Source organism: Aptenodytes forsteri, unplaced genomic scaffold, assembly GCF_000699145.1.
Source record: "Aptenodytes forsteri isolate BGI_AS27 unplaced genomic scaffold, ASM69914v1 Scaffold136, whole genome shotgun sequence".
Lineage (NCBI taxonomy): Eukaryota > Metazoa > Chordata > Aves > Sphenisciformes > Spheniscidae > Aptenodytes > Aptenodytes forsteri.
This window is the reverse complement of record NW_008796111.1, coordinates 1264604-1276586: the sequence shown is the minus strand read 5'-3', so window position 1 is coordinate 1276586 and position 11983 is coordinate 1264604. Positions and strand designations below refer to the sequence as shown.

Genomic DNA, 11983 nt, shown 5'->3' with positions numbered 1-11983 from the left:
AAAGCCACCGCTCCCCCGGCTGGCCCCGCTCCAGCCCGCACGGCGGAGCGAGGCAGCGGCCGGGCCGGTGGAGGTAAAGCCGAAACCATCTTGCCGAAGAGGCGATGGCGATGGGGACAGGCTAGCTTACACCCACAAACCCCCAGCGCGCTCCAGGCCTCTGCTTGCCACGGCTTACTGCTACTGCTCGGTCGCTTGGTTCCCCCCAGCCACTACCGCAGGGGGCATTTAGAGATACTGTAGTCATCGCCTGTAGCAGCATTAACTCCAAGCTCAACACCGTGAGTCACATCACCAACAGGAGACGTTTGCACAAAGCCACCCGTTTAGTCAAAGGAAGCATTATAAAAATAGTGTTTAAAAAGAAGCATAAAAGAAGGAGTTTTAGAGTGAGGAAGTGTTCTCTAGACCCTGTTCCGGCAATTATTTCCAGACAAGGTAAAAAAAAAAAAAGTGTTATTTGTTCCTCTCTTTCGGGGAAAGGGCATTTTAGAAGAGCGCTCCAAATGGCTAAAACAAAGTCACTGACACTCATTAAGGGAAAACAGCCCCTGCTTTCCCAAACACTCCAGACTCCCCCAAAGCAACTTCTGGCCTTCATTCTGGCATTCACACTGCCAAAGTGTGAATAATTCTAGGTTAGACCACAAAATTCAAACTCGGAAGCAGTGTTCTGAGTGACCACCATCAACGACTTGATCTCTAGTATCCTGTTGCTTCTACCTCATTGGCAAAGCCACAAAGTTTCCTGAAGCCTGAATTACGGTGAGACGCGGGTAGAGCAGACCTCTTCCTCCCAGGGAAAGCTCATCTCTCCGCACATCCAGCACAGGGTCCTGTTTTTCCTCCCAGTTGAAGATGGGTCCCCCTCCCCCTGCCTGGCAGTAGTCCTGTCTGTGAGGAATGCATTTTAAGAACTATTTAAACGTCCTCTGTTTAGGCCCCTATGAAACAAGGGGTGCTCAAGGGACCCCAGACTAACACCTCCCAACCCAAAGAACTGCCGCTTCAGCCAACCTCACTGCTCCTGCAGCAGATGAGGATTGAAAGAAATCAGAGGTGGAAACATCTCAAGGGTGGAGCAGTTCTTACTTGGCCACACAAGCAAGGAACCACTAGTTAAATATCATCTGACCTCAACAACAACAACAACAAAAATATCACCAAAAGCCTTTGAGGAATGAAGCCAAGGAAACCCATGAGGAGATCCAAAAGCTGGTTACAAGACTTTCTTTTCTCCTCTCAGAAAATCTGGTTTTACTTTAAAGAAAGGAGAAAGTCTTGGAATAAAGAAATGGATGTCCCAAGTCATTGAAAAGTACAACTCCTTTCAACAGCAGGACAGAAGTCCTACCACACAGGAGGGGATGAGGAGGAACATAAAACGGCTTTTCATGTAGGAACCAGCCTGTCTGGGTGTATCAAAGTTGTTACAAGTTCTCCCCAAAGAAGAACGAACTCAGTTTAGCAGCCATAGTCTGGATAAGGCTACAGAATTTATCCCAGAGAACCCTTCCAGTAGCCAAAGCTCTCATCACATCCCATTAAACCACTGCAGACTCCTTGTAAAAGCACTCACCATCACCCCCTAAAGAGAAGTACGACAGCACAATATAAGCCCTTCAGCACCTAGGAAGGGAGGAGACAGCATGACACCCAGACAGCCACCTGCGCTGCTACTTGAGTAGCCACCTCCCCGGTGTCTTCAAGTGTTTGTAATGCTACAGGAACAGCACCTGGCTCAGAGCGGGGCAACGCCACTGCAGGAGGTCAACCTCAGGGCCCAAACGCTACTCTGAAAACAAGCAGAAGTTCATCTACAAGTAATGCTTTAATCCTGACTTGCCTGCTGCCTTCTCAGGTTATTTTAAGGAGACTTCTAGCTACCCAGAGCAGGAACCCTCACGGATGCTCCTGTCAGCAGTAAGAAAATACAGCATAAGGGAACCCTGCGCTTGCCAGGGGGACCTGAAATGGACAGCCCAGCTATTTGGGGAGGTGTGAGCAGAGCTTGTACCTGGAACATGAGAGCGCTACAGCAGTATTTAGAGCAGTTCTGAGGCAGAAGTGTTTGGAGGAGGTCCAATTCTGCCTAAGAGTTCGACCCTCTGGTTCTACATCTGTGCCTACCAGCTAGCTGCCTGGCCATACGAGGTCTGACTACCGGCCTCTCTAGTGCAGGGTACCCAGGAGCTGAGACCACGAGATCACCTGGAATAGCTCAGCGATACAAGGCAGGAAGAACATCCATCCAGTGGTTAGAGCAGACAGGATGCTTCATCACACAGCTGTCCTGGTCTATCAGTTCCATGTTCCTTGGAGGAAAACTCTACCCTCTAGAAAGGATTGCAGCAGAGAGGGATACTGTTAGCCACAGGTATTAATTACAGATTGGTTTAAGTCTTCAGTTGCTCTTGCTGCACCACAGCAGCAACACCTGGCTGCACCAGTGTCACTCGAGCATCTTCTCAGGGGGCAGAGAGATTGCTTGGGATTGCCAATAAGAACATAGGTGCACGTATCAACTTGTCCTCTGGTCTCCCCACCCACGCTTGTGAGAATTACAGTAGCCTGTAAAGAACTGGCCCTTCAGTGAAGGAAATAACACTAGTAAAAAAGCTGAAGGCTGACAACATCCCTCCTGCTAGGGCGATTCTAGGCCATCAGCAGCTTAAGCAGATCTTGCAAAGATGACTGACCTTTAACAAATCAATACCCATAAATACCGAAAACTGCAGTGTCAAACAGCTATGCAGAGGTGAGCCAGCACAGCACAGAAAGAAAAGGAAAAGCACGCTGGATTAGTGTTCGCACAAGATCTTCTGCACAACCCAAGCACCTGGGTGCTGGCAGTTTCTCCCTCTGAAGATTACAGTTTCTGATCAGCTTGACACTGCTGGCAGGTTAGCAGGTCTCTCCGTAGTTCATCTTAGTCGATGTTCACCTGAGCCTGCTCCACTGTATTTGAAACGCAGCAGTTTCTCTCTCAGGAGGACAAGTGTCCAGCTCAGGACTGTGACTCCAACAGGACCTGTACACAGAAAAGTGGATCAGCCCCAGCAGTCAGCTAATGACAAATGCTTGTATGCCCACTGGATTACACCAGAAAAGGACTCTTAATTGTAGGTCAGACCTGTACCATGTCTTTTCCTGACAAGAAGTACTATGAGACAGTATCAAGGTTACTGTGACCAGAGCTTATGCAGGGTAATATTATGCAAGAGCCACTGAGGCAGAAAACCCCAGTGCCGTGGCTGTATAAGCCCCTAAATGCGGCTGTCTTCATTGCACACGACTAGATGCCCATTTCTTGTATTTCAGAATCCTGACTGTAGCTGGATATGCTCCAGTTCAAAGCCAGGAAAGCAGCTTGAGGCTCCCTGCAGGAACAAGCTCCTACTCTAAGGCTGTGCATAACAAGGCTTGACTTCAAACTTCACTTCGCTCATTGATTTAAACCACCACAGTCTTGCTTTCAAGGAGACCTTGCTGATAAGGCGATTCTGGATTCAGGCAGTTTCAGTGCACAAAGCTGCTAGCTGTAATCGCGTCCTCCCATCTCAGCTTCTCAAGGTCTCTTTCCCAGGCAAAGGGGTCCAAACTGCCAGATATCAGATGACAACCACCAGAAACTGATGCAATCTTCTTCTTTGCACACCCCAGGGATGGCCAAGTGCAGACAGGAGGGAGAAAAATCCAGAAGCTGCTTGAATGGCAGGATGCGTGACTTCATTGGGAAACATTCTATTCACAGGAGGAAGATCCTTCTATACTCACCCACCGAAATCCACTGGCCTCAGCCTGTCTCTTCCCCATCAGAAGTTACTCCATGTGTTACTTCCATGATACAGGAGTCCATCCCTTCAGGGATATGCAGACAGATGGTTTCTTTCTCCCCAAACTTAAAGTCATTAAAAACGATACAAAGAACTGCTTTTGGCAGCATAGAGGCATTTGAGATTTGAAAAAATCTGGAGTACACGACCCAAGTAGATGGGAAAGTAATCAGTCCTTGAGCTAATAAATAGAGTAGAAGGATGTCTTCAAGGTGGCTAGTAGCCCAAATACAAAACCTGAAGTCCTGCAGAGACCACTAGGAGCTTTAATGCACCACACTGCATAGGAGCATCTCCTGGGATCCGCTGCCATACAGTTTCTCTGACACCTTTTGTTAGGCTCATGGACTATTTGGAATCTTGAAGTTCCTTTGCCTTCTTCAAAATCAGGTGAACATCAGAGATAGGATAATCCTATGTCAAAGAAACAAAGTGATATAAGTGACTACCTAGCCTTTCTTGTACGCATTGTTTCACTTAAGCAGGGCAAACCTTGACAATTATTATAACGTACAGCCATGTTCAGTTACTCCCCTAACAGCTAACAGTTTCCTGTTTTGTAACTGATCAAGCCTCAATACCCTTCAAGAAGGTTAGGGGTTTTTTTGGTTGGTTTTGGGTTTTTTGGTTTTGTTTTGGTTTTTTTTTTTTTTAATTACTCCAAGGGTACAGTAAGCTGGCCTGCTACAAGAGCTATCTTCGTGCCAGAAAGCCTTATCAGAGCCAGTACCTTGCACAGCCCAAAGCAGGAACTGGCAGAATCTGAGATATCCTACTGTTTAGCGCAGGCGTTTTCAACCTTGGGCTCTCACACATCTCAGAACTAAACAAAAGCCTCTGGCCAATAAATTTAACACTGTTACACAGGGTTTCACATCTTTGCTAGAAAATATTAATTGTTTTGCAAACCAAAAGATGTTAAAAACCTCCAGTCTATGACAATTTCTCTGTAGGCTAGAATGGGTGCACAAGCGAAAGACTACACTTCCAGTAACGAGCATGCTTAAGATTTTTCTGCATGCAAACATCAGAAATCCAGTACTTCTCTTCAGCCAGGCGTACCCTCACTCATACCATCACCCTCTCTCACAGTACTATTTTAAGACTCTTCAAATTGCTCCCTATGCCCACTATATTTAATTCTTACCTGTAGCAGCCTCATGTTCAAAGTGAAGTCTCCTTCTAGCAACTGATCCCGGATTAGTCTGAAAGATGGAAATTATTCCAGCTACTTTTGACTCTTTATAGAGGAACTTTGAAAACAGACTACACCGTGCCCTTATAGAGGCTTTTGAAAACACTTTTGCTACCATTGTAACAAGTGACTATAGCCTATTCACCAGATGCCTTAACACGTGCCTATAGAAGACTCCTGGATCCGCGGATTTAGGTAAAGGAGGGAAAGAGAAGAGCAGGAAGGCTACCTATGTACTTACATCAACATGGCACAACAGACGAGCAGAAGAAAATCAAAGCGCTTATCATCAGCAAAGAGGGAGTCCCAGATACGGATGACGTCTGGCAGCAGGAACTCTTGGGACAAGAGCAGCGTCAGCCAGCGGAAGGCAAAGAACTGGGGTTTGACGTTCTGTTCTTGCTGTTAGACATGCACCAGGCAAAGAATGAATACGTGCTCTCGGCCAGTTCCCTACAAGTAAGAGATGCACCCCATGTTTCCATCCCCATCTCCACCCTGATATAGCTCTAAGCTGCCAACTCATACTGCAACATCAGCAAACCCACTGCCTCCTTTGAAGACTCTCACAGTCAAGCTAGATTGAGAGAGTTTTTCAGTGCAGCCATGCTCCATGTCTACAGACAAGCCAGAAAATCCTCCTCTGTCCACAACATGGAATAAAGGAAGCTTTTCTTCCTGAAGGTGTTAGTTCCGTTAAACTTGCCACGTAATTTTAATGTTCCCATTTGAACAGCATTTTATCTGCAAAGCCACAGCCCTCCCCATCTAGCAGAGGCACTGTTTTGTCAGGATTTCCTCTCCTTCCCAGAAGCCCTGTATTTATCAAAAGGTTTACTATTCACAGAAAGAAACAAAGATGGAACAGAGTTCACACTGATGATCAGTAAAACATACTGTAAACACTTCTAGCCTGAAGCTTTCTTGTTTTCTGCTGTCAAATCCAAGGAACCATAAGTTTAATCAAGGTCAAATGAGTTCAGGATCCTGCTGATATTCTTAAGGACCAGCTGCTGCATGGCCAAGACCATTTCCTGCCAGCCAGCTGCATGGCCAAGACCATTTCCTGCCAGCCAAACAGTGAGCAGTTTCTTTTCTCCCCACTGAAGCAGCTGCCAGCCAACACTGTGAGTCATGTCACTACGCTGACAAACCATCTTTTGGATTATAAAAGAAATATATCCTGATTTTTCTAAACACAAAAAAATCTCAGTGTGATTTGGTGAAGGTTGGACTAACAAGAACAGCTTTCCCTTCCAAATTCTCCTTGGACTTTCACACCAAATGGGCTGTAAGACCTGAAGATGTTTTCAACAAAAGCTGCCTTCTACATGTTCTACAAAACCCACATGAACCCAAGGCACTCAGAGACCCCTGGATGAAGGAGAATGATAGAATTAGGCGGGCGGGATGGTCCATCTTGCTGGATTTCAGTTTACTCCTGGAATGATCTCCATGCAGTTTAAGTTAGTGCTGTCAGGGCAGCCAGTGGTGACAGAAGTGTGTGTGTGTGGAGGGGGGGGGGCTGTTTTTTGTTTTGTTCTTAAAGACAGAGACACAATTCCCGTAACCTCAAATTCCAAGGAACTCTACAGCAAAACTCATGTTTTGCCTGATGACTAGAAGAGAGTAAAGACTCCAGCTCCAACCAGGCCTCAACTCAGGTGACCAGGGATTGTGGCCAAGTCACTTTGGACTCACAGCTGGCAGCTTCGCAACAACTATTGTTTGCTTTCACGGTCAGGCAGGGGAGGAAAGCCTTGCTGTGTCAGCTCGCTCTAGGCTTACTCCAAGGAGAAGTTGTTTCAGCTCACAGATAAGAGAGCCTCTATGCCCTATAGGCAAAGCCCTTCATACACTCTTTCAACCTTTCTATTCAAGCACGGTAACAGTTTAACAAAATCGGTTGACATTTAAATGCACTATTAAGCTTCAACTCCTCGCATTCCAACAGAGGCTCAGAGAAACACCTCGCTCCTCACCAGTTTCAAATACAGCTCCACATCTTTTTCCTTCAGGGTGGAGTAGACCTTCTCCATTTTGTAGGTAATACCACACTGAGAATCATCCAGGCTCTTGATGAAGTTGTCCCGAATTTCAGCCATTAGATTGGTGAAGCAGAAAAATGTGTCTGCTTCAGCATGTTCTGGGGAAAAAAAAAAAATGATGGGGGATGATCACTGACAGAGGCACACAGACTTAGAACTGTTCTTGCTCCATAATCTGGTTGCTGTACTGGATTCAAGTAGTGGATCCCACAAGATCTTGGCTTGCTTGGTCTGGGACAAGACTGGACACTTTCTTTTTTTAAACTAGAAATGTCTACAGAGCCACTGCAAATACAGCCCCTGTGTGCAACACAAGGTCTTCATGACATCGGGTCACAAACCAGTTATCTATACCCAAGAACACCATCTGCTCTCCCCGCCATCAGCACACACCCTCGGAGCTCCCATGAAGTAGAAGCAACAGGCAAAGTACTCCCGTTCCATTCTTTTCTTACCAGGTACATATAGTGCAAGCAAACAAGAGCTTCTAAAGGGATTTTAAGTTTCACAAAGCGCAACTTAGATCCATGCAAAACAAACAGAAAACCCTCAAAAAGTCCTCACTTCCCGTGCCTTCACCACTCACAGCCCATTCAGTTTCTATCAATTTGCTGTGGTTCCCAAAACTCATCATCTCTTGCTGTATTTGTTTTTTGGCCCTGAACAGTCAAAACAGAGTTGTTTGAAGAGAGTCTTATTCCCAAGACAGTTCTTTACGCAGAGAGCACGCAGTACGACAGCCGTTACTTAGCAGCCAAAAGAATCTCTCACCTTTCCACTCGCTGTTAGGATCCGTAGCAAAGGTGTAGTAAAGAGGCCCCACGATTTCATTCATCCCCTGAACGTACGCTATGCCGGGGTTCAGCTTGGCGTAGATGAACAGGATTCGCTCTACCACTTCCCAGTGAGCTTCACAGCCGTTGGGCAGAACTTCGTACTCGCTCAGAGAATTAGAAGTCGTTTTAAGAGGGGAGCTCACCTGAAGAGCAAGGCAAGACTGGGGCTGATTCAGGATAACCAACTGGCACAGATGGTTTTGTACACATGACAAGCTTGGCTTTTAATACATAAAGCCCCCCAAAAGATTTGGACAGCTTATACCAAGCAGGCAGGTGTTCACATAAACCAAGACAAGTAACTCAGGAAGCACAAAGGCACTGAAGCCCTAGTGCTGGCTATCCCTGAAGAACGAAGCAGTCTGTAGTAACAGACAGTTCCCCCGAATCACTGCACCACCTGATCCCGTGCAGTACAAAACCACAGCAGTTCCACTTCTTCGTTAGTGGTATGAGGAAAAGTATACATCCGTTGTGGTAGCAAGCCAACGTGCTTCCCCAACAGCATGTGGCACTTCTACTGTAACGCTTATGAAAGAGGAAAGAGACAACACATTTCAGCAGCTACCCAGCTCTTTTCCTAATTGCAGATTTATGAGATTCAGTTCTGGAAGACTATATGAATTCAACTTCAGTAAATTACCCCTTCAGTGTTTTGTTCCCATACAGAAAGGCACACATCAAGCATAAAATATTCGCACCTTCCTGCAACTCCAACTTCCACCAGAAGTCAGGAAAAAATAATCCTTAAAATTAAATACACCTATAATTCCCCGCTAACTGTCAGGCACATCAACTGGTTCCACAAAGCTGTCTAGCCAACAGAATATGCAGTACCTGCTGGGGTATTTGCTTAATTCAACCACACAAGCAGAGAGACAAACAGAAAAAAATCCCGAGAACCACCCTTCCCCTTATCAGCTACGATGCCTTGCCCCATGGACAGCCCCCACCAAGATCTTACATTTGTAACCCCGCTGCGGTTTCGCGCCACCGTCTGTGACTTGAGTGTGGTCTGCTCCACCCGCTTGCGCAGCGTCTCAAACTCATTTTGGGGGTCCAGGATTAAAAGGCAGGGGTAGTCCGTTGGGCGCTGGAAGAATGCCATGTCAGGGTAGAGCCTCCTAGGATGGATACAGAAGGAAATCAGGCATAAGAAGAAGGAAGTACATGCCCCATGTTGAATGGGAGGCTCGGTTTAATATTAATCTTCGTTTTCAAAGTACAAAGTGTTAACCAAACCACTCAGGTTCAGAAGCCTGAGTCATTATGCCTCACACACCTGACATCTTTGTCTATCTGGAGGAGCACTTCATTATCCTTGAAGTAAGTATTCCATCGACTGTCTGGGTTTGGATTGAGGGGCTAAAGAAATAAACAACAGAAACAGAACAACCATGTTTCACATGTATCAAAATCCTCAGTAAATATACACTGATTTAACACTTCTGCTGCCCTTCTGTCATCTAGTACCAGCACACTCCCAGCACATCAGATTTATTTTTTTCTCTCACCAGCTACGTTTAATGTTGTTTCTCCACACAGTGTGCAGGAAGCGGATCAGAGCTTGTGAAACAAGCGAGCGTGCAGGTTCACTTAGAGACGCAGAAGCCAACATTTCCAATCCCTTTTCACCTGCCTTTTAATGACTTTGTTCCCAAATCAGCTATCCTGTCCTGCGTCAACAAGATTCCTGATTGAAGCTCCAACCGGTACAATGGAGACGGTCTTTGTACTTAGGGTAAGAGCCACCCACACAGCACTTAGGCATTGGGGTTATTAGTTACAAGTATCCCCCTCTATCTCAGCTCTGAGAAGGCTGATTAAGCACCACCCTTGTGCCCAGGAAAAAGGAAATACATATTAGTATGAACAGCCTATCCTGTATCTGACCAGTTTTCCAATATGACAAACTTAACTACCCCTCCACACACGCTTTCCTCTTTCCAGATCAAGAACCATGCAAAGTTAACAACCAACCGAGAGAAGAAAAGGGGGGGGGGAAGGGGGAGGGGAGCGCAATGTTCCAAGATATTCAGAGATCACTGTAACCTGCCAATGTGTGGAATGTTACAAACATGCTAGTTTTACAGCACCAAGGCCTCCAGAGATCACAGCGGCACAGATGACTGTACACTCACAGAGAAGTTAATGTTCAGGACAAGTCATGGAAGCAGTTGTATCACTTTACAGTTTCTTCTGATCAGTTACTTCATTCCCTCCCCCAACACATACACTCTTAACAGCACTTCCAGAGAAGGAAAAAGCCAAGGGATGCAGAAAGTAGTCAATTAAAAAAAAAAAAGCCAGCAGCAGAACTAGAAATAAGCAAGTCTCTTGCCTTCCCATGCCATAGTCCAACTTGACTCTCCTGCCTCTTTCATATCCTCTGTTCAGAGTAGCCTGCTCTGAGTCCACCCACGGACCTGACCTCCCAGGAGAGCACCTCTGTGCTAGAAGTACCTCTTGTGAGCCTCTCCCTTTCCCTAGGAGACCCGTAGCCTGGGCAGCTAGCCCCAAAGGAGGGGAGAAGGGATTTGCATAGCTGAAAACAGCTCTCTTCAGAACTATTGGTGCTTTGCCAATAATTCACACTGAAGGCTACTAGGACACAAGCACCAGGCTGGCACCTAGGAACCGTCCCTCCTGCTAGCAGGGCAAAGTTGTCTCAGTCCAAGAACAGAGCCAAGAGCAGCCCAGGGGTCCAGATTCCAGAACAACAGTTTATAGCTCTGGGGAATTTTCTGCGACACAAAGGCTTAACAGCACTTACATGATCTTCTAAGGTCACATCTTCCCTTGAAACACCCAGGTTGGCTTTGGCGATCCCAGGCTGGATAATCATTTCCTTTAAGAACTGGGAATACAGATCTCTTAAGGAAGAAAAGAGGAATTTGCAATGAAGCAGAAGATTAAGTCAACGTAAGCACACAGACTGAGTTCAAATAGATCTCTCTGTACCACGCTGCTCAGCCAGAAGGCATTTGATTTTCTCTTCAGTTGAGTTCAGCTGAAGAGGTCAATCCACCAGACCCAGGAGACAGCCTACAGAACAGTGCATTCCACACGAGAACAATTCGTTTTGTGAAGGTACTTAATTATTTAAGGAACTATTCTCCTTCTCTGCAGATATCATTAGAAATAAAGGCGCAAGTACCAATGTCCTCACCTCTGTTTCTTCAGCAAAGAGCTCCATAAGGCTTTCTCTAAAGGGAGGTAGTTCAGAAGTATCTGTACAGAAGACAGATGCACGCAAATTAGTATCTGGAGAATGAGCTATTATACCTATAAGATAAGCAAATCAAACGCAGCAGCTAGAACTGGCTCTCTGAAAATACTGGGAGCTTTCTCCAGAAAGCCTAGTACTTTGCCAAGTCAGGAATATTTCGTGGACCGGTTTTCAACACAGACCTATTTGTAGGACTGATCAACAGCAAACCTGACCGAAACGCACTCCTAGCTTAATACTGAGGGCTGTTCTCATGCAAAGAGCAGACAGCCACTTTCTGTCATCCAGAGAGATGGCTGCCCTGTGTCAGTAAATGCTACTGCGATTGTGCCAGTGCTGATCTCCACAAATTACTGTCGATTTTGAGTGGCTTTTAAGCTCTGGAATTTTTTTTTGTTTGTTTACAATTTTAAGTGCCAAAAAATGCTATGTGTATTTAAGCAACCCAAAGCATCACTCGCAAGAAACGAAAGCACCCCAAGCAAAACCCACCTTCCAGCACAGGCAGCGCAGCCCACCTTCGAAGGGAATTCCTGTGGAACATCAGGCAGAGAAATAACTACGTTAGCCCCAGTCTCCTCACCGCAGTTTACTAACATCACCACACAAACAGGCAAGGCAGCACTTTTCCTCCCCAGGGGGCAAGAAGTTTTCACAGGGACGCTACAGGGGTTACACAGGGTGCCAAACCTGCCGGTGCCTCCCAGGGGGGAGGGTGCCTGCGGCAGGCGTTGGAAGCAGAAAGCTGGGGACCGTGCAGGTGACGGGCAGGGCACAGCAGAAGCAACGAAACCCACAAGCATCTCCGGGGGGGGGGGGGGGGGGGGAGGGGGTGTGGC

At 46.5% G+C, this 11983-nt stretch overlaps 2 protein-coding genes across 2 annotated transcripts in view; both read right to left on the bottom strand.

Moving 5' to 3' along the window:
• ENDOG (endonuclease G) overlaps positions 1-89 on the bottom strand; it is a 3144-nt gene extending 3055 nt beyond the window's left edge. The window contains exon 1 of the mRNA XM_009287006.1: positions 42-89. Coding sequence (XP_009285281.1) covers positions 42-89 — 48 coding nt within the window. The remainder of the gene's footprint in view (positions 1-41) is intronic.
• Positions 90-3081: 2992 nt separating this feature from the next.
• On the bottom strand, positions 3082-11681 carry TBC1D13 (TBC1 domain family member 13; the record flags this gene model as incomplete). Its single annotated transcript, XM_009286901.1, has 10 exons — positions 3082-4250; positions 4984-5041; positions 5273-5433; positions 7014-7177; positions 7851-8058; positions 8880-9039; positions 9198-9280; positions 10689-10788; positions 11085-11146; positions 11637-11681. Coding segments are annotated over 10 exons (1107 nt in total), but the record flags the coding sequence as incomplete, so codon positions are not given.
• Positions 11682-11983: the final 302 nt, after the last annotated feature.